The 27,555-nt window shown below is 45.5% G+C and overlaps 1 protein-coding gene across 5 annotated transcripts in view; it reads right to left on the bottom strand.

Moving 5' to 3' along the window:
- MCTP2 (multiple C2 and transmembrane domain containing 2) overlaps positions 1–27,555 on the bottom strand; it is a 159,501-nt gene that overhangs the window by 62,444 nt on the left and 69,502 nt on the right. For 4 of the 5 annotated variants that reach the window (XM_064158037.1, XM_064158035.1, XM_064158036.1 and 1 more), the window contains exons 11-15: positions 27,013–27,143; positions 17,935–18,121; positions 16,481–16,574; positions 11,023–11,125; positions 7,074–7,176 (exon numbers count right to left, since the gene is read on the bottom strand). In XM_064158037.1, the coding sequence (XP_064014107.1) occupies positions 7,074–7,176; positions 11,023–11,125; positions 16,481–16,574; positions 17,935–18,121; positions 27,013–27,143 (618 nt within the window). The remainder of the gene's footprint in view (positions 1–7,073; positions 7,177–11,022; positions 11,126–16,480; positions 16,575–17,934; positions 18,122–27,012; positions 27,144–27,555) is intronic. The other variant, XM_064158040.1, reaches the window with a different exon arrangement.

Raw genomic sequence — 27,555 nt, forward strand, 5'->3', positions numbered from 1 at the left:
TCTTGGCCACAAGGGCAGTGAACCAAGAGAAATGTTTGCTTCTCCCCAGTTTGCAATATAGCTCTAATTTGGTTTGTATGAAATGCCTGTTCATTATTCCCAAAACTCTTTGCCCCAAACATTTCACACTTAACATTCCTCTGGGGGATCCAAAGCAGAATGGAAATTTAGCCCCTTGGCAGAGGATAGATATTCAAAGACCAAATGCATCTGGAGCTGATGTTCTGGAAAGGAAGTAAGCAGCCACGGGAGGGCTTCTGGGCTGTCTGAGAAAGAGGTGAAAACCCTGGAAGCACAGGGATCCCAGGTGATACTCAAGAAAAGCATCAATGCTGACACCATTTCACTGAGTAGTGTATGGTCAGGGGATAATTTAATTTCATTTCGAGTTTATTTCCTTCTGGAAGAGATGTGGGAGGCTTTCCCCCCCCCGCTCTAAAATGTCTAGTTCACGAGAGGGATAAAAGTCAGAACAGACTGCCCACTTCACAGCTACCTCTGTCTCATAAATGCAGCACTTCCACTTCTCTCCACTCTGAAGCTTTCTCAATGAAAAGGCTGTGCACTTATGGTCAAGTGCTAAGTAATTGCAGTCGTCAGGAGTCTACTCTGAGTCCAGGCCACGTTTTAGGTAATTATGCTTGTGAAAGGCATCCTACTTGTTTTCAGTGCATCATTGGCTACTGACCTTGCTTGGCACTTGAAAACATTTCATAGACCTCTTCCAGTTTGCTCAAAATAGGGTGCAGCTGAAGTCTACTTTGAGCTGATAATTTAGCAGATGAAACCCAGTCCATTCCGTGACACAGCTTCACTCAAAGATCTTTCTACACGAGGATATTTGATACACTCTGCTTTCAAATTCATTGAAGTACACTTTATGCTCCCATGTCTGTAATAACTTGCAGGCTTCTAGGAGATGGGAGTCTCTTGAAGCAAAACCAAAAAGACAGACCCTCACAAAGAGAGACACAGTTGCTTTTGCTAAGATCTAGGGCACAAAGGAACACAGGGATAGAAAGGACTTCTTTGATCATTAGTTCAAGTCTCCCAAAACTATGGAACTTCTAAACCTATCAAACTCCTTTCTTGAAGCAATGAAGTTTTTGCCCTACTTCTCCATTTTTCAGGATCTCCTTCAGTTTCTGGCACAAAAGTTTCCACTGTTCAGTGGTGTAAATGATCTTCTCTTTCAGTCTCTATACTCTGGGAAAGCAGTCTCCCTTCTCAGTCCAAAGCTTAGCCAAGCCAGACTCAATAGGTCACTTCCAGCAAGAAAGTGATTCATTTTGCAGAGTATCTTGGTAGAAGTAATCTGTGTCTTTTCCAGTTTAAATTCTGCTTCTACAGCTGACCAGTGGAGATGAGGTACCTCATACAAACATGAGGCAGCAGTGTGCCCAGGTGGGCAGCAGAGCCAATGGCATCCTGGCCTGGCTCAGAAGCAGTGTGGCCAGTAGGACGAGGGAGGTTCTTCTGCCCCTGTACTCAGCACTGCTCAGGCCACACCTTGAGTACTGTGTCCAGTTCTGGGCTCCTCAATTCAAGAGAGATGTTGAGGTGCTGAAACATGTCCAGAGAAGGGTGATAAAGCTGGTGAGAGACCTGGAGCACAGCCCTGTGAGAAGAGGCTGAGGGAGCTGAGGGTGTGCAACCTGGAGAAGAGGCTCAGGGGTGATCTCATTGCTGTCTACAACTCCCTGAAGGGAGGCTGTAGCCAGGTGGGGTTAGTCTCTTCTGCCAGGCAAGCAGCAACAGAAGAAGGGGACACAGTCTCAAGTTGTGCCAGGGTAGGTCTGGGCTGGATGTTAGGAGGAAGTTGTTGGCAGAGAGAGTGATTGGCATTGGAATGGGCTGCCCAGGGAGGTGGTGGAGTTGCCATCCCTGGAGGTGTTCAAGAAAAGCCTGGATGAGGCACTTAGTGCCATGGTCTGATTGATTGGCTAGGGCTGGGTGCTAGGTTGGATGATCTTGGAGGTCTCTCCCAAGCTGATTGATTCTATGACATGTGCTTTAGAGAAGCACAACAGTTTGACATAAAGAAGAGCAGAGGAAAAGAAAAAAAAATACAATAAGTTGACTAATGTGGAAAAGCTAAAGGTAAAAGGTAAGCAAATAACCACTTCTCTCCCTCTGGCCCTCACCTACCTACAAATAGAGAAGCCTCCTAATTCACTGTAATGCTAATCAATGTATCTGCAGTGCTTTAATAATAGAGCTGCGTGAGAAACAAAGCAAATTGTCAACTCAGTCAATATCACTTCTTTATGTCTGTCAAAAGACCATGAAGTTCTCAGCTTTATTCATCATCTGACACTTTCACACTCTTCTCATACTGCCCAATTTGTGGCTTTCATTTGGTGCCTGTGACAAGCCCAGATGACACCAAGCTGGGTGGAGTGGCTGCCATACCTGAAGGCTGTGCTGCCATTCAGATAGACTTGGACAGGCTGCAGGGTTGGGCAGGGAGCAATTGAATGAAATTCAACAAGGGCAAGTTCAGAGTCTTTTGCCTGGGACAGAACAACCCCAGCAATCGGTATAGGTTAGGGACAGACCTGTTGGAAGGCAGTGAAGGGGAAAAGGATTTGGGGGTCCTGGTTGATGGGAGCAATCTGCTCTCATGCCAGGAGAGCCAATGCCCTTCTGGGGTGGAATAGAAGGGCTGTGGCTATTAGGTATAGAGAGGTTCTCCTGCCTCTTTACTCTGACCTGGTGTGGCCACATCTGGAGTGCTGTGCCCAGTTCTGCATCCTCCAGCTCAAGAGGGACATAGAACTGCTTGAGTGAGTCCATCTCAGAGACACAAAGATGATGAAGGCAGTGGAACACCGCTCTTACAGGGAGAGCCTGAGGGAGCTGGTGCTGTGCTGCTTGGAGAAGAGGAGGCTGAGAGGTGACCTAATCAGTGTCTATCAGTATGTGCAGAGGAAGTGCCAGGAGGCTGGAACCAGGCTCTGCTGGGAGATGCCCAATCACTAGACAAGGGGAATGGATGGAATTTGAGACACAGGAGGTTTCATGTAAACATGAGGAGGAATTTTTTTCCCTGTGAGGGTAACAGAACCCTGGAACAGGTTGCCCAGGGGGGTTGTAGATTCTCCCTCTCTGGAGGCATTCAAAACTCACTTGGACACGTTCCTGTGTGATTTTGGTATAGGAGAACCTGCTCTGGCAGGGAGATTGGACTGGCTGAGCTTTGGAGATCCCTTCCAGTCCCTGACATTCTGTGATTCTGTGATCACAGTCAAAGATGAACATAAAGGATGAGTAATTTCACTCTCTGTGAGGTTTGTGGGCAGCACAGTTATTAGTGTGTTACTGCGCTGATGAAGGTGGACACATTTGCAATACGTCAGAGTAAGGTTCCTGAATGCATTTAACCCAAAACTTGTGGTGAAACTGAACAGTTGATGCTTGTATATTGTGCTAAGCTGTAAATATAGCTTCATTCTTTAACTTCCAGCTCAGCTGAGTCTAGTCATAGAATCATAGAATCAAGCAGGTTGGAAGAGACCTCCAAGATCATCCAGTCCAACCTATCACCCAGTCCTAGCCAATCAACCAGACCATGGCACTAAGTGCCTCATCCAGGCTTTGCTTCAACACCTCCAGGGATGGTGACTCCACCACCTCCCTGGGCAGCCCGTTCCAATGCCAGTCACTCTCTCTGCCAACAACTTCCCCCTAACATCCAGCCTATACTTTCCCCAGCACAACTTGAGACTGTGTCCCCTTGTTCTGTTGCTGGTTGTCTGGGAGAAGAGCCCAACCCCACCTGGCTGCAGCCTCCCTTCAGGTAGTTGTAGACAGCAATGCAGTCTGGGTGATTTTCTTAAGTGTGGGGGGATAGGTAACACCCAAACCATCACACCAGCTCAAGAAGAGGAGCTTAGGAAATCACAGTTCTCTGAGCAGACTAATAGGTAGAAAATGACTTTTAATCAGGAGCAAAGATGACTACATTTACACTCGATCTGACTGAAATAGGATGCAGAGAAGTTTGGATGGGAAGGAGGAAGATCAGTTGGCAAGGGGAAGCATAAACAATTCCTGCTTTTTTTGCCTCAAACCTTGGCCAAAAAGCCCACGCTGAATAGTTTGGACATTACCACACACATGCACTCCCCTTCTCTGCCTTGTTGCCTGCTTCCTAAGGGATACTTGACAAATGCTCATAAAATCAACAGAAAATCCAAACCTAACATCTTCTCACTGCGAGCCCACACAGCCTGCTGCTGATCCTGCAGCCCATTTGGCAAGCAGTGGATCTGCAGGAGAGCAGCTGCTCCAGCCACTCTCTCTTCCAGTAACATCAGAGATACGAGGACTTGGGGGGAGATTAACGGAGTGATCAAAAATGGAATAAAAGATGTTAAGAGGTTTGGTATTTTTTTACCATCCCTGTAAACATCAAATCATCTTCCATGCCCAACTGACTCTAATATCATTCTAAACCTGGAGATCTAGGAAATATTGACAAACAATCTAAAACACCCCCAGCCTCAAAAAGAATTTGAAGTCCAAGCCGTGGAGGGAAGAGGGTTGTAAAGCACACAGTAGCAAGTGGGGCAAGGAAGAGCTCAGAATTTACTCCTTGGATTCTATAGCTTACTCTTGCTGTATCCCCATAATAAAGGGGTTCCCCTGTTCTGGACTCTGGTATAAATTGGGAAGAGCACACAGAAGAAAGCAAACAGGCTTGCCTGAAGAGATTCAGAAGCCACACTGGTTTTAATTTGCAAACACATTAAATAGACTCATCTAGACAAAATAATAACAGAAGTGGAGCACATTGGCCTATTTCTTTACCACTATAAAGCATTTCTTAGCCTGGGACCAATGCCTGTAAGTCAGTTTAAGAGTTTTGTGGGCAGTTCATTATTTATTTGGAAACATCAAAGATTTACATTTCCCCTCTCTGGTCTCGATTGGTCCCTCACCTAAACTACACTGACTCTGCAGGGCTTATAAGAAGGACATGGAACTGCTGGAGCCAGATCAGAGGAGGATACAAAGATGCTCAGAGGGCTGCAGCAGCTCTGCTATGAGGACAGGCTAGGAGAGTTGAGGTTCTGCAGCCTGGAGAAGAGAAGGTTTTGAGGTGATCTTGTACTGGCCTTCCAGTATCTGAAGGGGGCTACAGGAGGGCTGGAGAGGGACTACTGACAAGGTTTTAGAATGACAGGATGAGGAGGAATGGGTTTAAACTGGCAGAGGGGAGATCGAAACTGGATGTTAGGAAGAAGTTCTTTGCAGTGAGGGTGGTGAGACGCTGGCACAGGTTGCCCAGGGAGGTTGTGGAGCACAGGAGCACAGAATGTGATCAAAGATCATATTTTGTGCTTCTGTGCTCCACAACCTCCCTGGAGGTGTTCAGGACTGGGTTGGATGAGGCCTTGAGCAACCTGTTCTAGTAGGAGGTGTCCCTGCCTATGGCAGGGGGTTGGAACTGAATGAGCTTTGAGATCCCTTCCAACCTAAACCATTCTCTGATTCTATATAGCCTGTTTTGATCAGATGAGACCTTTGCTTTCCCTCTACAAACCTCCTGCTTCTCCAGTTTCTTCTGAGAGAGCCCCACTAACCCACTACTGCAATGCTGTCCTCTCTGCATCAGTCCATCTCTAAGGTTCAAAGACAAACTCTTGCCTTAACCACAAAAGATGCATGCCAGCCTTTGTGCAGTGGCAAATATGCTTCCACATGGATGCTTCAAAGCAGTACTGCAATTCTCTACTCTATAATTCCAATCAGGATCTGCTGATTTGAGAGTGCTATTACCCAGAGCATCACACTCTGCATCGCTGAAAACATCCCACTACTGCAGGTACCACTGGAATCACGTTAAATATTGCAAGCATGAAATGTTTGCACAGGGCTTAACACACTACCTGTCACACCCTATTGTCTGCATAGAGACTCTACTGCAAACCATCAGGGGCTGAAAACTTAAGGAAATCTCCAGCATGCAGTTAAATGTGTTTAGACAACTTGACTGATAACTGCAGAAGAGTCCCATGGATGTTTCAAGCCTCACCTACTAATCCATATAGTAAAAGTCACAGCCTAGAAAGTTCTTTCTAAATATTACTGTAACTTACCAGAACTTTCTGTGATACCACACACACATGGAGCTGTTTACACTCTTTTGATCTGCTTTACTCACTCTACCATAAAATCATAGAGTCAACCAGGTTGGAAGAGACCTCCAAGATCATCCAGTCCAACCTAGCCCTATCCAGTCAACTAGACCATGGCACTAAGTGCCTCATCCAGGCTTTGCTTCAACACCTCCAGGGACGGTGACTCCACCACCTCCCTGGGCAGCCCATTCCAATCACCAGCCTTGCTCCACAACAAAGCTGCTTTCCCTTTCTCCCTATTTCCCTATTAATGTTTATTTTTTTAATGACACTTTGATGTCCCTTTCTCTTTAGCTTGGCCTTTTTTTGGCCATTTCTGAACAAGCTTCAACCCTCCTTAAACTCCAGAGTGACAACTTTCCCTCGAGCTCACATTGTTTGCATTTTTGATTTTATACTCCCCTGGCAGTGCTTACTCTTCACATATTTGTTTACAGGAGACAAAAGCCACCAGTCTTTAAAAGCATCATAGAGTAGAAAACACCCCTTTAGGTGATTTTATTCAGCAGTGCCAATAACAACAGCTATCACTAGTCAATCCTACTGTGATGAGCAATTACTTTCTTGGAGTAAGAAGAAGCAAGACAGAACAAAGACATGCTTAAAATGTTACCTCCAGAAGCCGATGTGGAAACAGGCAGCCCAACTCAATTATGTTTTCAGACCTCCATGGCACACAGTGCTGATGAAATACAGACACTTCTGCAATTTCTCCTTCCAATCACCCAAATTTGTACTTAAATGGCTTGGCAATGCTCATTACACTAAGGAGAACTACAAACACTGCCAAGCTAAGGCAGATCTAGATCACAAAACCTGTTTATCTCTAAAAATCTGTGTTGCTTTGTGATAGGAGGGAAAGAAACTCCAACTCATTCCCAGCAAACCCAGCAGCATATGAATGATATAATGGCAAAGGTAACTTACAGACAGCAAAGGGATGGCAACTTTTCCAAGAAAATCAGGAGGTTTGTCTCCATCTTCATCAAACACTGTCACTTCCAGAACATCATGGATGTCTTTAATGGGGCTGGAACAAAAAGTGCAGGCGTGGGGAAACAAATAAGTAAGTGTGATACACAGGCACAGTCTCCTCCACACTGTTTTGCTAATTAAGCTTGTATTACCTTGGGGTATAAAGCTAGCATTTAATTAAATACTCACACCCCCCCCCCAAATCAATCAGATGATGGGTATTCCCCAAGCTTTCCCCTCATGTTTTCATCCCATAACTAGGTGAAGAAAACAACAAGCAGGCGGTGACATGTTTTGTGCTGCCAGTGTGAAGCCCAGCTCTCCAGCGGAGAAAGCTGGTGACAGAGAGGCCAAGGGCTGAGTTAAGTAAATCAGGTTTCAACACACTAAAGGAAACAAACCCAGGAAGCAAAACTTCATTTGACTTAAACAGTTATCCCCCTTTTAAGATGGTAATAAAGCCAATTACATTTAAAAAACCCTTATCGACCTGAAAGGCTGAACACACAAATATTCTCATCCCGTTCAGTGCAGAGGGTCTGATGTGGCAGCAGGCACTTGGTTTTCAGCATTCATTGGATCATTAATTAATCAGAATCTCATATGAGAAAAGTTAGCTCTGTGTGTCTCCAAAAGCAGGATTAAGGGAGACAATTTATGAGTTCATAGAATCAACCAGGTTGGAAGAGACCTCCAAGCTCAGCCAGTCCAACCTAGCACCCAGCCCTAGCCAATCAACCAGACCATGGCACTAAGTGCCCTATCCAGTCTGCTCTTGAACACCTCCAGGGATGGCAACTCCACCACCTCCCTGAGCAGCCCATTCCAATCTCAATCACTCTCTCTGTGAAGAACTTCCTCCTAGCATCCAGCCCACAACTCCCCTACCACAACTTGAGACTGTCCCCTTGTTCTGTTGCCAGGTGCCTGGCAGAAAAGTCCAACCCCACCTGGCTACAGCCTCCCTTCAGGGAGTTGTAGACAGCAATGAGCTCTGCCCTGAGCCTCCTCTGCTGCAGGCTGCACACCTCAGCCTCTCCTCACAGGGCTCTGCTCCAGGCCCCTCCCCAGCTTCATCACTCTTCTCTGGACATGTTCCAGCACCTCAACATCTCTCTTGAACTGAGGAGCCCAGAACTGGACACAGCACTCAAGGTTTAGCCTGAGCAGTGCTGAGTACAGGGGCAGAAGAACCTCCCTTGTCCTGCTGGCCACACTGCTCCTGAGCCAGGCCAGGATGCCATTGGCTCTGCTGCCCACCTGGGCACTGCTGCCTCATCTTCAGCTCCTCTCTACCAGAATCCCAGGTCCCTCTCTGCCTGGCTGCTCTCCAGCCACTCTGTCCCCAGCCTGTAGTGATCCTTGGGGTTGTTGTGACCAAAGTGTAGGACTCTGCACTTGGCCTTGTTCAATCTCATCCCATTGGCCTCTGCCCACCTATCCAGCCTGTTAAGGTCCCTCTGTAGGGCTCTCCTACCCTCCAACAGATCAACACCTGCTCCTGTATTGGTGTCATCTGCAAACTTACTGTTGATGTATTCATTATCTCTTATTTTCCTTTTTCCTCATCCAGGAGTCAAAGGAAGAGGACTGTGGTACAGTGCACATTTGTTCTAAGTGCAGCAATTCTGCTCCCCCAAAAAAGTGGCTCCTGGAACCTCTGCCTGCAGCATGGTGGAGCTGTTCCCACAGAGCAGAGTCACAGCATCAGAGAATCAATCAGGTTGGAAAAGACCTTCAAGCTCACCAAGTCCAACCCAAAAGCCACTCAACTGTCTCTCCAGCTAGCAGCTGTAGCATGTTCTGTGATGTGATCCAGTGGCAGCCAAACCACCATGAAACACACTGTTTGCAAGACATTATGGCTCTGAAATACACTGAAACCTGACCACACTTCCCCATCTCTCTCCAAGCCATTATCATTTTCCATATGATATAGCTACCAGTGGTATCCAATCTGAAAAGCCCCCAGTAACATACACAGATAAGTCTGCTGCAGCAAACCCAAATACAACAAGAAGGCCTCTCTGTAGGTATTGAATGCTCCAGCTAAAATGGATTCATGCACTCAGAACCTTATCTGCTCCAAAACAAATCTAAACCATCAATAGCTTTTAAGGTTCTTAACTGATTCTCTTTTCAACTTAAATGGCCAAAAATCTAAGTAGACATGGGAGAGCCTGGCTGGCTCTGCAGATTTGGTGCTCGAATTAGCCATGCCACAGCAAATAAGAAAGTCAGAGATAATCCATAGCTGATATTTGAGACCCACAGGAAGTACAGACACAAACTTTCTTTTAAAAAAAAAATAATTTGGGATTCTTATGAGATTTATTTTGTTGGCTGAACACCCAACAAGACTCATCTGCTGGCACGATCTCAGAATAAACAGTGATGAGCGGAAGCTTCTTGAGAGCAAAGTCAGAGAAAGGACACCAAGAGACACACATTCAGCTGCATCCATGAATTAAACAGGAATCCAGCAAGGTATCTCTGCCAGTGTGACCAGAAACCTTTTATTGTGGTCACATCCAGCCCAACATTTACAAATGTTACTTTTGCAAGAAGTTCAACATTCTCAAACTGTTTTTCCAGTGGATAGGTGCCTAAATGTTCATTTAGCCTAGAGAAGAGGAGGCTCAGGTGTGACCTCATTGCTGTCTACAACTACCTGAAGGGAGGCTGTAGCCAGGTGGAGTTGGTCTCTTCTGCCAGGCAACCAGCAACAGAACAAGGGGACACAGTCTCAAGCTGTGCTGGGGGAAGTATAGGCTGGATGTTAGGAGGAAGCTGTTGTCAGAGAGAGTGATTGGCATTGGAATGGGCTGCCCAGGGAGGTGGCGGAGTCACTGCCCCGGAAGGTGTTCAAGAATAAGACTGGAACATAGAATCAAGCAGGTTGGAAGAGACCTCCAACATCATCCAGCCCAACCTATCACCCAGCCCTAGCCAATCAAATAGACCATGGCACTAAGTGCCTCATCCAGGCTTTTCTTGAACACCTCCAGAGACAGCAACTCCACCACCTCCCTGGGCAGCCCATTCCAATGCCAATCACTCTCTCTGAAAAGTACTTCCTCCAAACATCCAGCATACATCTTCCCCAGCACAACTTGAGACAGTGTCCCCTTGTTCTGTGCCTAGCTGGCTGGATAGGGCTGAGTGATAGGTTGGACTGGATGACCTTGGAGGTCTCTGGTGAACTCTGAGATTCTATGATTGCTAGCCCCCACAATTCCTTTCCTTGCCACCTAATACTACATTCCTGGAGACATTTATCTCAGTTATTCACATAAAATAAGATAAAAAACTGTGCTGCTAACAACAATATCTAAATCACCTTTTTTTTCCCTCCCTTTTCTATTAATAAAGTCATCAAACCAAATAATCCTTCGTTTCCCATACAAATTTAAGTTTCAAATATAGGTTAAGCCACATTTGCCTAGTTGAAATTCAGAAGATACAGCAGGAGCAACATGAGCTCTAATTTTCTGCTTGCTTACAAATTAAACGAGGATTCCACCACGGTTCAATGAAACATTTGATTTTAAATTACAGCAAATGTAGGCATGAGTATCTGGCCTCCACTTTCTGTTATATTATCTCTTGGATCCAGCTATGACTCCATTATGTCTACTCATGATTCTTCCTATAAATACCACAGCCATTTTTCTTTTAATGACTTCTATTAATAAACTCCATGCAAGAAGGAGTAAAAGGCAAAAGGCTTTAATTGAGTTATATTTGATATTTCTCCAACATCCTCTCTGGCTGTGGAAATGAAAAAAAAAATGACATCTCTTCAACTTGACCTCTGTATTTTCCCCAAAGTCAACAGCTTTCCTAGTTAAGCTGCTAACTGCTTGCTACTGCAGCATGTTTGCAGAAGCAATCCACTTACAATGTGAAGACTTTGTTCCACTCCGGATTGAGGTTCTTGTAAACGGTGTGAGTTTGAAGGCTGTCATTTCCCAGCTCTAACACACAGAAAGGATCACTTTTGCCTAGGGAAATAGAGAGATGATAAAATATGTTAAATAACAAATGAAGTTGACCAGTTATTGTATGCAGCATGCATGCTCTTTGCAGTCAGGCTGAGGTTCGTTAAGGAAACTGCAGATTACCTTCCTGGTTTGCAATGACTTGCTAAAGAAATAACAGTTCTGGTACATCCTCAGGTCTGGAAACTCTCATACTTACCTTAGAAAGCACTCAGGTGGCTCCATTCAACACCTGGAATCTGAGGTTTACAAGTGAAACATCTCTGAGTCTCTACAGCAAGAAAAACCATCTGCTCACATGCACAATCAACATTAGGAATCATGAGGAATCAACATTAGGAATCAGGAAGGAAGTGATTCTCCCCACAATGGTGAGACCCCACCTAGAGTGCTGCATCCACTTCTGGAGCCACTGTTACAAGAGGGATATGGATGTGCTGGAAGGTTTTCCAGAGAAGGGCCATGAGGATGATCAGAGCTAGACCTGCTCTGCTGTGAGGAGAGACTGAAGGAGTTGGAGCTGTTCAGTCTGGAGAGGAGAAGGCTCCCAGGTGACCTTATCATGGCCTTTCAGTATCCTAAGAGGACCTACAAGAAAGCTGTGGAGGGACTTTTTATGATGTCAAGTAGTGATAGGACTGGGAGGAATGGAACAAAGCTAGAAATGGGGAGATTCAGACTGGATGTTAGGAAGAAGTTCTTTAGCATGAGGTTGGTGAAACCCTGGAATGGGTTGCCCAAGGAGGTGGTGAAAGCCTCATCCCTGGAGGTGTTTAAGGCCAGGCTGGATGAGGCTCTAGACAGCCTGATCTGGTGTGAGGTGTCCCTGCCCATGGCAAGGGAGCTGGAACTACCTGATCCTTGTGCTCCCTTCCGACCCTGACTGATTCTATGATTATGTAATGGCACTGCCAGTGTGAGCCAGGTGAGCATCAATGCTGCAGCTACAGCTCTGTTTTACCCCCTGGCTCAGAGTTGTGGTGGTCTTTAGCTGCTTAGACTATTAAGTACCCATGCCATGAGAAGAAAAGAGAAGTGCTGTCTGTATCAGCAGCATTTCTTCTGTTAGTTCCACATGAGCAGGTCCTCAAAGCTATGCACACCCTATACAGTGCCACGGGTTACACAAAACCCAGAATCAGCTGGAGAATCCAGTAGAAACCAGGTATCACATTTAAAGCAAGCAAACAAAACCAAAGCCCCAAACAAAAATAAATCCATCCTACTCTCAAAAGAACATAACTGTGGAACCCATCATGCCAAAAAGCTGTTTGCTAATGCATTTTCTAACTTACATTACATGAATTCATAGCTTTGACAACTTCTGGCAGCTCAGCAGTTTCCACTGTGAGCAGAGTACCCTTTTTATCAGCACATCTGGCTCAATACCTGATTTAATCTCATCTTCTGTGCTCGTGCATAACTCAGCCACAGATATTCCAGCCTAATTTTTCTACAGGCAACTAAAGCTCTCAGTGCTGCAGGGATTTAGCACACAGACAAGATATTCAAGCAAAGGCTGTCACTTCCTTCATCCTTATTTTTTGTATTATTAATGCAGAGCTTTTAAGGTTCTTATTCTGAGAAGTCCCTGGAGGTGTTCAAGAAAAGCCTGTATGAGGCACTTAGTGCCATGGTCTAGTTGATTGGACAGGGCTGGGTGCTAGGTTGGACTGGATGATCTTGGAGGTCTCTTCCAACCTGGTTGATTTTATGATTCTAAAGAGTGGGTATTAACTAGTCAATACTGGTAAAGTTTACAGACCATGTGTAATACTGGAATCAATTTGTCCTCTTCATTTCAGCTTACATGCCTATTCCTTGATAAGTGTGGAAAATGCACGTAGCATCCCAGAGAAACTCCTTGAAATTCAAACTGGTATGTGCCAAAAACAATCCCACTGTATAATTTGGTATTCTGAAGGCTACTTTTTGGTTGGTGAGCAAATGCAGTGTTTGAGAAGAACCCTCGTGTGTATGCAGAAAACATCCAACAAAGCACAAAAAGTCACTTCCATGTCAACAAAACTATTATCTGGGAACATAGAAGTATGGAAGGCTCAAACTGGGCTGGCTGTGGTTGAAGAGATTCTCCAGCGATCAGTGCTGGGTCTGGCACTGTCCAATATCTTCATCAATGACACTGGTGAGAGGGCAGACAGAATCTGCTCAGCAGGTTTGCTGATGACACCAAGCTGGGAGGCCTGGCTGCTACAGCTGAAGGCTGTGTGGCCATCCAGCGAGATCTGGACAGACAGAGATGGGCACAGAGGAACCTAATGAGGTTCAACAAAGATAAGTTCAGAGTCCTGCACCTGGGAAGGAATAATAAACTGTGCCAGTGCTGGCTGGGAGGTGATCTGCTGGAGGGCAGTCCAGTGGAGAGGGACCTGGGACTGCTGGTGGAGAACATCCATGGCACAGCAATGTGCCCTGGTGGCCAAGAGGGCCAGTGGGATCCTGGGGTGCATTAAGAAGAGTGTGTCCAGCAGATCAAGGGAGGTTCTCCTCCACCTCTACTCTGCCCTGGTGAGACCTCATCTTGAATACGACATTTAGTTTTGGGCTCCCCAGTTTAAGAGGGACAGGGATCTGCTGGAGAGAGTCCAAGGGAGGGCTAAAAGGAGGATTAGGGGACTGAAGCACTGCCTGATGAGGAGAGGCTGAGGGACCTGGGGCTGCTTAGTCTGCAGAAGACAGAGGGGTTCTAACCAATGTTTACAAATCTCTGAGAGCTGGGGGTCAAGAGGTGGGGGTGGACAGGCTCTGCTCACTGCTCCCTGGGATAGGACAAGGAGCAATGGATGGAAGCTGCAGCACAGGAGGTTCCACCTCAACACAAGAGGGGACTTCTTTACTGTAAGGGTCACAGAGCACTGGCACAGGCTGCCCAGAGAGGTTGTGGAGTCTCCTTCTCTGGAGCCTTTCAAGGCCTGTCTGGATGTGTTCCTGTGTGACCTGTGTGATTGTGTGGTCCTGCTCTGGCAAGGGGGTTGGACTCAGTGATCTCTTTGGGTCCCTTCCAACCCCTAACATCCTGTGATCCTGTGATCCCCATTTGAGATAGTTTTACAAAAAGCAGCCTAAAATTTATGTCAAGTGGTAAAATATGGATTTTCAACACACCATTCAACACCAAAGCAGATCACACATTGTTTTCTGATAGCTATTATTACAGTAGGCTAAAAACTTGCAATTAAAAACCCAGAATGCCAGCATATAATTAACTGACAAGAGAAAACCCAAATGGCACCAAAGTGCATTCTCTACTGTGGGAATACAGCACAAGGTGACATTACACTTGTCATCAGGTGACTGGTCTGCAGAAGTCCACAAGACTGTGAAGGAATGCTGCCTGATGGTGTTGCTTCTCTACTAACCCTCTGAAGTCTTTGCACTTCTTATTGTCTCTGTGTTTTTTTTCCCCCTATATCACAATTTTAGCTAGACTTCAACTTTACTTTTATCAATAACAATAAATCTGAACAGTCTCCCTGGCAATGCAGGAAATATGGCACTGCTCTAGGAGGGCTCTATTATGGAAGCTTGTAATTGCTGCACTAATCATTTATGAATGGCTCAGAACAGATAATTAATCTTTATGTCTCTCATTTCACCATCAGAAATTATGCTATTTTTACTTAAAATGGCTGCATCCTTTTGCAATTTGGTGGGTCTATTACAGCATAATACCAGGATATTTTCAGCACTGCCACTGAAAAACAATTTGTCATTTGCTTCATGAATCAGGCTCGAAGCCTGGGTTATTTTGAATATAATGACAGACTGAATAACCTTTTACTTAAGCAGAATTTCATTCTGTGCTATGCACAAGGAATGTGTGTCACACAGACACACACTCTGCATGAAAAGTCTTTGAATTGCAGAATCAAGAACCTGCCTGTCTCTTCCAATGTTCATTACCCACCCACACACTCCTGCTTAAGCACTGAGTAGAAGAGAGCTGAATCCAGCAGTGATGCAACTACAGTCATGTTTTCCAAAGGGTACAGAGCCTTCAAGGCTCAACTCATTCCCTAGACACTGTCTGTGTTACAGCCTTGCTTATTTCTAATCATAGGATCAACCAGGTTGGAAGAGACCTCCAAGCTCATTCAACCCAACCTAGCACCCAGCCCTGTCCAATCAACTAGACCTTGGCACTAAGAGAGCCAATGGCTTCCTGGCCTGGATCAGGAGCAGTGTGGCCAGCAGGACAAGGGAGCTTATTCTGCCCTGTACTCAGCACTGCTTAGGCCACACCTTGAGTGCTGTGTCCAGTTCTGGGCTCCTCAATTCAAGAGAGATGTTGAGGTGCTAGAAGGTGTCTAGAGAAGGGCAACGAAGCTGGTGAAAGGCCTGGAACACAAACCCTATGAGGAGAGGCTGAGGGAGCTGGGGGAGTGCACCCTGCAGAAGAGAAGGCTCAGGGCAGACCTCATTGCTGTCTATAACTACTTAAAGGGAGGCTGTAGCCAGGTGGGGTTGGTCTCTTCTGCCAGGCAAGCAGCAACAGAACAAGTCTCAAGTCATGCTGGGAGAAGTATAGGCTGGATGTTAGGAGGAAGTTGTTGGCAGAGAGAGTGATTGGCATTGGAATGGGCTGTCCAGGGAGGTGGTGGAGTCACCATCCCTGGTGGTGTTGAAGTAAAGCCTGGATGAGGCACTTAGTGCCATGATCTGGTTGACTGGATAGGGCTGGGTGCTAGGTTGGACTGGATGATCTTGGAGGTCTCTTCCAACCTGGTTGATTCTATGATTCTATAAATAACATAAAGCTGTATTCTCAGAAGGTGATAGTGTCCATTGCTGCCAAGAGCAAGCACAACTGAGGTACAGAAATCTCATCCTTTTCTTGCAGTGAGAGTGCTACAGGACCATACCAAACTGAAGCCTCAAACAAGCTGAAAGAGGAACCATCACACTCACATCCCCATTGCTGGCAAACTTTGCTTTCTGAGGGCAGCCTGCAGCTCCTCCCAAACCTACGCACTCAGCTCCATGTCAGGTGCCCTCAAGCTCTTCCAGTCTTGCTCATGAACTCACAAGGGACTTGATAAAAGACACAAGAGGTTGAGGTTGCTTTGCAGGCAGCATCACTTTATACTTATTTGTGCTGGGAAAAACAGTAAGTGTGTTGTGTCAGTGTAAAGTTATTGATCACTGAAGGGGAGATCACATCTCCACCCACTGGACTTTGCTGCATACTTCTGGGATAAACAAATCTTTGGTTCCTTGAGGCCAGGTTTCACCACTGCAGACATGCTGGGATGATTTGCTTTTCCTCAGTGAACTGACAGTACAGCATAAGGTCAAAAGTCTTATAGCATCACATGCTGCAGAACAGAAACAAAGTACCTGCAAAATCTGCTGCCAACAGGTCCACTGCCTTTAAAACTTTGACTTGTAGGAAGCCAATGTCCTTTATGTCCTGAAAGGAGTTCCTTAGACTCTGCAAGGAGAAAAGTATAAGGATATTGTTTCATTTGCAATTCAGGATGAAATATAAATGATTGAGCTACTAAATCACTTACACCTTTATATTCTGTGGTGTTTCAGTTGAGCAGCTGATGTACCCAGAAACACATGCCCACCATCCCAGTCTTTCTGCATCATGACCCTAAGGGCTGGGGTCATGACAAGGCACACTCCCTGCTTCTAAGGAAATTCTCCATTCACCTAAGTTCAATGTTAACATTATGGTGGACACTTGAAGGAGCCCTGCATGTTTATGGTGGACACTGGAAGGAGCCCTGCATGTTTATGATGGACACTCAAAGGAGCCCTGCATGTTTCTGCCAATTAAAGCAGAAAATTTGACACAAGTAGACCTGGAGCAGCTGCATCACAAGATCACAGCATATTAGGGGTTGGAAGAGACCCAAGCAGGTCATTGAGTCCAAACTCCCTGCTAGAGCAGGACCATACAATCTAGCTCAGGTCACAGAGGAATGCACCCAGACAGGCCTTGAAAGCTTCCAGAGAAGGAGACTCCACAACTTCTCTAGGGAGTCTGTGCCAGTGCTCTGTGACCCTTACAGTAAAGAAGTCCCCTCTTGTGTTGAGGTGGAACCTCTTATGCTGCAACTTACATCCATTGCTCCTTGTCCTGTCACAAGAGCAAGTGAGCAGAGCCTGTCCACCCTGCCTGGGCAACCTGTGCCAGCGTCTCACCACCCTCACTGAAAGGAACTTCTTCTTAACATCCAGTTTTAATCTCCCCTCTGCCAGTTTAAACTCATTCCTTCTCCTCCTGTTACTACAAGACCTTGTAAATAGTCCCTCCCCAGCCCTCCTGTAGCCCCCTTCAGACATTGGAAGGCCACTCCAAGGTCTCCTTGAAGCTTTATTTTTTCCAGGCTGCACAGCCCCAACTCTCTCAGCCTGTCCTCACGGCAGAGCTGCTGCAGCCCTCTCAGCATCTTGGTGGCCTCCTCTGCACTGGCTCCAACACTTCCATGTCCTGCTTGTGCTGGGGGCTGCAGAACTGCACACAGGACTGCAGGTGGGGTCTGAGGAGAGCAGAGCCAAGGGGCAGAATCCCCTTCTTGCCCTGCTGCCCACACTGCTCTTGCTGCAGCCCAGCACAGGGTTGCTGTCTGGGCTGCACTCACACTGCAGGCTCCTGTTGGGATTTTCATCAACCCAGACCCCCAGATCCTTTTCCTCAGGGCTTCTGCTAGCCATTCACCATCCAGCCTGGAGTTGTGCTTTGGATTGCACTGACCCAGGTGCAGGACATTGTTGTATAATATTTTTTTCTCCCTACTTTCAAAAGCTCAAAGAGAAGAAGGCCCAAAAGGCAAACTCACATAGCGCTGTGAAATCTGCTGCCGTTCGCTGGGGTCTCCCAAAGGGCAGACACACAGATCAGAGATAGACACTCCTGTGCATGGAGCCACAGCAACCAACATAAGCAGGGATCCAGGGTGTTTTTCCAGAGGCAGCTCTAAGCAATTGGTCTGCTTCACTGGCAGGGCAGTAATGTCAACCTGGCACCTGGAACAACATTGCCAAGGGTTAATAAGAAAAAGGAGCTGGGGGAAATAATTGAATAAAGCAACATTTATAGAGATTTCAGTAGCAAGCAGGCACCAAAACTTATTGCTTGTTTGGGATGGAAAGAATGCAAAAAAAAAAGCCCAGCATCTCAAAATTAAACATGGGAAACCAATTAGCCAGTTTCTATTACATTCACTGTCAAGTTTGGCTTTCTGGTTCACCTACTGGTAAGCAGAAGTAAAAGGGTTGGGCTGCAAGGAAAACTTAACTCTGACCTGCCTCACTTCCCCTCTAAAATCCCCTGGTGTTTTGAGAGGGATGTGAAACCATTTTATTTCACCTAAGGGAAAGGAAAAGGGGCAAATGCAAAATTTAAAACATTAGCCTAAAACAGATGAGTTCCTTTAAAGTCAGATACACCATTTTCTGCTACATTATACTGGATGCCCCAATCTCTTTTACAAGCCTTACTAGAGCCACATTCTCAGCGTACTGTTACATTTCTCAAAGGGAAGGGTTGTCTTAGAAGCCATCTTCACACCACCTCACATAATATGTATCATTAAGCTGACACTTCCCCTAAAAATAAGGAGGGGAAAAGAGAAATATTCATAAAGGGATAATAATAAAAGGTAAGTATGGGCTAAAGCAAAGAAAGAGAGATCAGTAGACAGTCAGGTCTACATGAAGGGAGTGGTTAAATGCAACAAAAACCCCAATCACTTGGCTCAGCTAAATGCCTTCTATTTAAAAGTCCAGTAAATGAAGTGGAACTTTTTTTCAGCCTCTCTGGAGCTTGGCTTTTTAAGAACAAGCTGAACAAAAGTTACAGATGAAAAATGAAAAGGGGAGGGAAAAGAAAACCCAACAGAAAGGAGGAAGGAGAAGCTTTGTTGCCACAGTGCCAGAGGACTCCCTTTTCTCCAAGGGACGACGAGCGGATGGTGGAGGGCGAAAGCTTTCGCTCTCCTTAATGCCTGCCAACAAGTTTTTATTTAAACTAAACTTGTTAAGGTGTTGTCTTAATAGGCTGAAATTCCACAGGGTTCCCCCAGGTGGGTTTCTTCTGGGTAAATGGTGCATGTAGTGTTCCTGATTGATCCCATTCCAGTAGCAGAGCTGGAGCGGTTTATGCCCATCTGCTATAAATTGCATGCTTTCCGCTTCTTAACAGCCTATTTTCCTCGAATGCTAAGGGGCTTAAGAAACAGAAAAATCTCCAAACATTTCAGCCTGAAAACCCAGGCAGCTACGTTGGGAAGTGAAAGTCATGAGTTTGTAAGTCACCCAGTAGCTCTGTTTAATAAAACACAGCTTTTTTGCGCAGTCTTCTTTCGACCTGAATCAACGGAGATGACTTTGCCTTAAGTGCTCTTTGCCATTCAACACACTGAACCTGCAACAGGTTGCAAGTTTACTCTTATTAGCTGCTTTCAAGTGCTATGAAAGAGAAAGAAAATAAACCAAGAAGAGTACTAACACTCTTTGGCTGCCTCTCAGCACAATTTCAGAGCATGAGAGCTTGCATTTAAAGCTCATTGATACGCTTAGACTCTTGAGAAAGATAAGGCAAGAGAAGTTCACAGCAGAAAGAGAAACAAAGCAACAATAAAAAAGGCAAGCATTTGAGAAAAGGGCCTTATCCCTCACATACTGGAGGTCAGCATCACCTTGGCTGCACTAACACAGCTGCCTCTCAGACTGCAGCACTTTTACTGATACTTGAGGTATCAGTGCACACAGGGGAATGCATCCATATCTTGGGGGGTAAGGGGGCAGAGGGTGTTATATAGAATCGTAGAATCGGCCAGGTTGGAAGAGACCTCCAAGCTCAGCCAGCCCAACCTAGCACCCAGCCCTGGCCAATCAACCAGACCATGGCAATGAGTGTCTCATCCAAGCTCTGCTTCAACACCTCCAGGGATGACAACACCACCTCCTCCCTGGGCAGCCCGTTCCAATGCCAATCACCCTCTCTGACAACAACTTCCTCCTAACATCCAGCCTACAACTCCCCTGGCACAACTTGAGACTGTGTCCCCTTCTTCTCTTGCTGGTTGCCTGGCAGAAGAGCCCAACCCCACCTGGCTACAGCCTCCCTGCAGGCAGCTGCAGACAGCAATGAGCTCTGTCCTGAGCCTCCTCTTCTGCAGGCTGCACACCCCCAGCTCCCTCAGCCTCTCCTCACAGGGCTGTGCTCCAGGCCCCTCACCAGCTTCATCGCCCTTCTCTGGACACCTTCCAGCACCTCAACATCTCTCTTGAATTGAGCAGCCCAGAACTGGACACACTAATTTTTTTTACAGATGATTTTTTAAACAAAATTTTTACAGTATATTTTTTAACAAATTAAGAAAGTGAAGGAAGGAGAGAAGAAAACTCAGGGTCACCCAGCTGGACGTGTGGTTCAGCTGGCAATAGATGCCACATCTCCCACATCAGTATTTCATACACCTCCCACTCAACACAATCTACAACTAAGAAAAGCTGCATTTGCTTTTTGGGTGTCTTTTTGGTTAAGAACTTTCCATGGGGTCTGAAAGAAAAGACAACTTGTTTGGACAACGTATCTCTCACCAACAGATAACCTCAGAAGTCTCTCTACCTCAAAGGCAAAATTCAACATAATTCTAGTATGTTTTGACAAATTGGATTTTTTTTCCCTCTCACTTAAAAAAAAATTGATTAGCCCAAGGTCAAGGAAAAGATCAAGTGTAAGAGTGTAGGGGGGTAGGAGGGATGCACATGTGGAGAGGAAAACAGCAGGAGGTGGAGTAGAAGCATTGTTTCCTCAAATCACATCTGATTTCCATGCAAACTCGCTTCCTTAAAACATCTGTGTTCACTCAAGGTGATGCTGTGCCCCAGTGTTTTCTTTTGAGGCACTGGAAAGAAAAGGCACATTTGCACTTGCAAATGGCAAGAGGCTTATGGAGAAAAAAAACTTAAATAAAAATTAAAAACAACCAAAAAAAGGCAATCTGCTTAATTTAGGTGAGAGGACAGAAGGGATCAGACTGCAAAGAATGTAACTGGGGGAAACAATTAGATGTTCAACTCACAATGTGTGTTCACAGTTTCCACACAAATGCTCCCACACTATTAAAACAAGCCTAATGATTTCCAAACTACTTCCCCTCCATCCCTCCTGAAACAGAAACTCTTCCCTTCCTTCTTCTGCAGCCTTCTAACTGCAAGTCCTTATTACAGATAATTATTTCACAGGGAAGTAGTAAGAGGCTATGGTGATGGGCACAGTACAAAACTAATGGAGGCAACCCACTTATTCACAGTATCACAGTATCACCAAGGCTGGAAGAGACCTCACAGATCATCAAGTCCAACCCTTTACCACAGAGCTCAAGGCTAGACCATGGCACCAAGTGCCACATCCAACCTTGCCTTGAACTGCCCGAGGGATGGCAACTCCACCACCTCCCCGGGCAGCCCATTCCAGTGACCAATGACTCTCTCAGTGAAGAACTTTCTCCTCACCTCCAGCCTAGCTCAAGGGTTGCAGCCTGAGGCTCAAGGGTTGCCTGCTCTGAATGCAAAGGGCAAAACTCAGATTTATTTGTGTGTGTTTCTGCTGTGATTGAGAGACAGGGAGCAGCTTGATGCAAGCTAAGTTCCATTTATTGTACTTTCAGCACTTGGTTATATACCTTCACATACAAGCTAAAAGATCGTGCCAAATCCTAATTGGTCATTAAGACAGGTGATGAAAATTATCTCCTGAGTTAAATTCTCTGCTTAGCAATCTTATCTCAAAATAAGAGGGCTCTGTTTGTTGTCATCTTACACATTATAGCTACAACTACCTGAAGGGAGGCTGTAGATAGGTTGGGGTTGGTCTCTTCCCCCAGGCAAGCAGCCACAGAACAAGGGGACACAGTCTCAAGTTGTGGTGGGTGAGGTCTAGGCTGGATGTTAGGAGGAAGTTGTTGGCAGAGAGAGTGATTGGCATTGGAATGGGCTGCCCAGGGAGGTGGTGGAGTCACCACCCCTGGAAGTGTTCAAGAAAAGCCTGGCTGAGGCACTTAGTGCCATGGTCTGGTTGATTGGATAGGGCTGGGTGCTAGTTTGGACTGGATGAGCTTGGAGCTCTCTTCCAACCTGGTTAACTCTATGATTAAATTCAGGCACATTCCTTCACACACATGGCTATGTGCATGATCTGGAGGGGACACAGGACTAAGCTGAGTATTCTGCACTTTAGTGTATCACTGTTTTAAACCACAATTAATTAAACCCTTTCCTTCCTTTGCCTGATCAATACTGAGGTCTACACCCTTATATTAACCTCTAGTCCTGCAGAGTATTACACCACAGCTTTAATTCTTATTTAAGACTGTTCCTTTGACTTCTAGCCCTCGTTTCTAGCTGCCAAACTTACCACCACCTTTTAATTAGTTTTGCTGATAAATATAACTTGCAAATGCCATAGAGTGAATTTGGTGTTCAATTAATTATTTGACTTGATCAGGGAATCAAATGTCAAAATTTCACTAGGAGGTGTTGAGCTCAGCCTCTTACCAGTAGTCATGCAGCTGGATTTTATTGCTCAATCCCCAGGTCATGAAGTTATGATAAATATCCTTGAATATATATAAATGGGAAAAAATATGCACACAACTACCTTTTTTTTTCCCCTGCTACAAAACTCATAAAAGCTCTTCACAAGAGGTTGGATGCATTATCACGGTATATAGTGAGATGAATTTCAAATGCCACAGGTGTCTGGGAGAGAAGAAGATCTTATTCTGACTTATTCTAGGAGATAACGTGGAGATGCTGGAGTGTGTCCAGAGGAGGGCTATGAGGATGCTCAGAGGGCTGCAGCAGCTCTGCTGTGAGCACAGACTGAAAGAGTTGGGGCTGTGTAGGCTGGAGAAGAGGAGGCTCTGAGGTGACCTTCTTGTGGCCTTCCAGCATCTGAAGGGGCCTACAAAAAAGCTGGGGAGGGACTTTTTGGCTCTCAGGGAGCGACAGGACTGGGGGGAATGGAGCAAAGCTGGAGGTGGGGAGGTTCAGCCAGGACATGAGGAGAAAGTTGTTGAGCATGAGAGTGGTGAGAGCCTGGAATGGGTTGCCCAGGGAGGTGGTTGAGGCTCCATCCTTGGAGGTGTTTAAGGCCAGGCTGGCTGAGGCTGTGGGCAGCCTGATTTAGGGCAGGGTGTCCCTGAGTATGGCAGGGGGGTTGGAACTGGCTGCTCCTTGTGGTTCCTTCCAACCCTGACTGATTCTATGATTCTATACATTTTAGCTGTTTGATTCTTCCTACAGCTCAGTGAAATTTTGGTGAAAGGTCTGGAGGCAGATTTTACTGCTCCATCCCAACAGCATGGCCTTTAAAATAAGGACTGTTTCTTGTTGTGAAGTCACTGTTTCCTGGGGGCATTTATCACAAAGGTATCGGACACGCTCCAGTCTCACAGCTCATGGTCTTAAGTCCAGTCATTTTGGCAGGCTTTTTTTTCTTGAGGTAAATATGTGAAGGAAATAAAAGCCAAACCCCTCCAATATTCTACAGTTTCTCCTTTTCAAAACATATCACTTAATGCAGAAAGATTCTACCAACCTGGCATAAACAATGTAACTCTGCCTGGACAAATTCTGCACACGTTAACACCTTTGTTTATTAATACACATTAACATAACCACCTGTTTATAGCATTCCTCTTATCCCAAAGGACACAAAAAACACTCAATAAACCTTACCAACAGTCCTGGGCAGACTAAATAGAGGGATTATTTCATCCAGCACCAAAACACAACCACCTCTCTGTGTCAGATCCTAGCAACTGAACCATCCAAGGCTGCAGTATTTTAAGCAAGTAAGAGAAATTGGACCCAGCTGAAAATCTAAGAGGAACACAGGTAGGCTGGATGTGATAATTCAGCTTGCAGTGTGCACCGACAGTGAGGCTTTGCTTTGTGATAGAAGGGTGACATGGAATTGCACCCAGTGTTTCCTCACTAACTCAGAAGCAGACAAATGCCCCAGGTGTTAGTGTTTAGTACCTGAGGTCCACCAGATTCCTTACTGTGCACGTGCCACAGTCTCCACAGACACTTCAGGTCTCATTTCAAGAACAATATTTTACCCCAAAGCCAAATTATTCTTGGGATAAGAGCCATGTTCCAAGTGCTAAAAGAAATGCTGGGTCTAAAGGGATTAACACAAGTCTATTCCATGGAAACTCAGCAGTCTGGGTGATCAGACATGAATCCATCATCTGCATCTCCTCAGTTTCATTTAAATATTCATCTATTTAAAGGTCTAACCAACACACTTCAACTCATGCAGCTTCATAGGGAGCATAAGCAAACTCTACCCACAAATTTGCCACAGAATTATTAATCCAGATCTGGCAAATTTGGCCTTTTCCTTAACCCCTGCAAATTATTTGACAGCATTTGGGACATACTGCTCTATGTCCAGTTCTGGGCCCCCCAGCTCAAAAAGGACAGGGAGCTGCTTGAGAGAGTCCAGCACAGAGCTACAAACATGATTAAGGAAGTTGAATATCTTCCTTCTGAGGAGAGACTGAGGGAACTGGGGCTGTGCTACTTGAAGAGCAGACTAAGGGGTGACCTCATTAATGCAAGGGTAGAGTGACAGGAGGCTGGAGCCAGGCACTGCTGGGTGATGCCCAGTGACAGGGCAAGGGGCAATGGGTGGATGCTGAGGCATTGGAGGTTCCATGGGAACCTCAGGAGGAATTTTTTCCATGTGAGGGTGGCAAAGCACTGGAACAGGCTGCCCAGGAAGGCTGTGGAATCATAGAATCAACCAGGTTGGAAGAGACCTCCAAGCTCATCCAGTCCAACCTAGCACCCAGCCCTAGACAATCAACCAGACCATGGCACTAAGTGCCTCAGCCAGGCTTTGCTTCAACACCTCCAGGGACAGTGACTCCACCACCTCCCAGGGCAGCCCATTCCAATGCCAATCACTCTCTCTGTGAAGAACTTCCTCCTAACATCCAGCCTAGACCTGCCCTGGCACAACTTGAGACTGTGTCCCTCTGGAGATATTCATGAACCATCTGGATTCATTCCAGTGTGATCTGCTCTAGGTGATCCTGCTGGGGCAGGGAACCTGGACCAGACGATCTTTTGAGATCCCTTTCAGCCCCTGACATTCTATGAGTCATTCTAATGGCCAAGTACAACCCACAATCATTTTTTCTCTGAAGAATCTTTCTTACAATGATGTGAAATCCAGAAATCTCCCAACTCAACTTGGAAGTCACAGAGACAATAAACATGGCACTTCATAATGTTGTTTCTCCTACAGAATCCCTTTCCAGATTAGAATGCATTTGAACTCTTCATAAAATCTCCTTCATTGGGTGCCAAAGGTTTCTACAGTGTTAAAACAAGACTTGTTATTCTGCATTTGCTGCTCACCTATCCTTGCAATAACTCTTTAAAAAGCTAATAGAATGTTTTTCCTCTTTTGATCCTACAGCAAATTTGCTGTGCTTTAAGGCAACAGCAGCTATATTTTTCTCTCCACATAAGACAGCAAAAATAACTTTAAGGTAAATCTAACATGCTCAGGCTCAGTGCTGAAATCTTAAATAACAGGGAAAGCATTTTGCTAATAATTTTTTGAACACCACCTGCCAGAAACCATGGGGGGGGGGTGGGGAGGGGATGGAAATAAGGAAGAATTGCTCCAGCATCAGGGAGATTGGACAGAGGCAAGCCACAAACACTGCTACACTTCTTAAATCTAAACAGAATATCAGAAGTAATAAAAGTAATTGTGAGAATGGAAGGCACAGATTCATCTCCAGCCAGTTCTTCATGTGACGAGCAACAGCATTCAGCCAGAAAGCATTTCCTGCTCTGCAAAACCACAAACATTTGTAGAGCCAAAGGGCATTGTTCTTTTCAGTGAATAGTTTCAAATTATTTGAATGCTTAAAGCAAGAGAATGTTCTTCTGAGTTAGTACTATTTAGTCAGCAAACTGGGAAACACAAGCCAGGTGAGAACAGCAAACAGCTGCTGACCACAGTCCTGCCGCTAAGGATTCTGCGGCACCGATCCTGCAAGCAGATAAGCACAGCTCCACGAGGGACAGCAGTAAACTAAGTAGGTGATGCTGCATGTAGCCAACTGTGAGGATGCAGTTTGGGGAGATGGGTCTAGATAAAGACACTGCAAACCAGAATAAGAGAGGAGGTAAAAGGAAACCAAGCCTGTGCTAAAATTGTATAAAAGCATATAGAGTTTGAGTGGAAGGGAAAGAATTGGACACAAGAGTCCGAACCATATTCTATTCCCAAATCAAAAACTAAACTTGGAGACTGATTGCTATTTCCCCCAGAAGTCTCATTTGCTAACATGGCATAAGATCATCACTTGAGAATTTGAAGCTGTAGTGGAATAATGCAGTGAGACAAAGTCCAGGATCAGTCAGGAGATGGGAAGACAACCTGTGAGGCTGTCTCTGAAAACACTGTTTTAAACATCAGCTTATGCAGTAGTCTGGGACACCAAACCCACTGAGATCAGGGCTCTGTGGCAACAGGAAAGAGATAACCCAAACAAAGCAAACCCAGAAACAGATCCTGCTGAGCTCCTGTGGCACTCTGGATTTTACAGTCACCATGTGCAGAGTCATCAGGGGTTGCCTCTGCATTGACTGCAGCTAATCAAGTGCCCATTAACAGGTTTTAATAAACATATCCTTACAGAGGCATCTGGACATGACCTGAATAAGGCAAGAAACATACAGTATGAGGTTGCCAATGAAAATAAATTGATCCATTTACAAAATCATTATAAAAATCACCTTAGCTTTTGTGACTCTAGCCCACTCCTCAAACAAACAAACAAACAAAAAGCACACAGAAAAAAAACCCAACTTACGTTCCCAAAAGCTCCTCGTGCTTTTTGTTATCTTTTCTCCACACCTCAATGTCCAACATATCCTTCCTGTCAGAGAAGTAGTGAAAATCAAACTGTTCCCTCCACTGAGGATTTGCACTCTTACACAGTGTCTAGAAAACATGCAGTTATGATATTTACTTTTCTTAAACAGTACTTATTTCCACAGCAAAGCACATAGCAATTCTTCTACAACATTAGCTGTTAGGGCATCAAGGTCATTCCAACCAAAGCTCCCCAGCCCATCACACACAGCCTCATCTTTCTTTAAAGCCTTTTCCTCTCCCCAAAGAGCAATAAATATGGAAGTGTGACAAGAATGGCTGGAGAAATTCTGAAATGCAAGATGGAACCACCAGTTCCACTTTCAGTGGACTGGAGTCATCATTCATCACACACTGGAAGAAACCAAGAATGAACCTTTTAGAGCAATCACCCAAAACAAGTTTGAATTAAGGAACCCAAATCAGTGGTTTTTTATGCTCCTGTGTTAAGATGCAGGCAAAGAAGGTGCAGCCCCTGGAA

Source organism: Pogoniulus pusillus, chromosome 17 (genome assembly GCF_015220805.1).
Source record: "Pogoniulus pusillus isolate bPogPus1 chromosome 17, bPogPus1.pri, whole genome shotgun sequence".
Lineage (NCBI taxonomy): Eukaryota > Metazoa > Chordata > Aves > Piciformes > Lybiidae > Pogoniulus > Pogoniulus pusillus.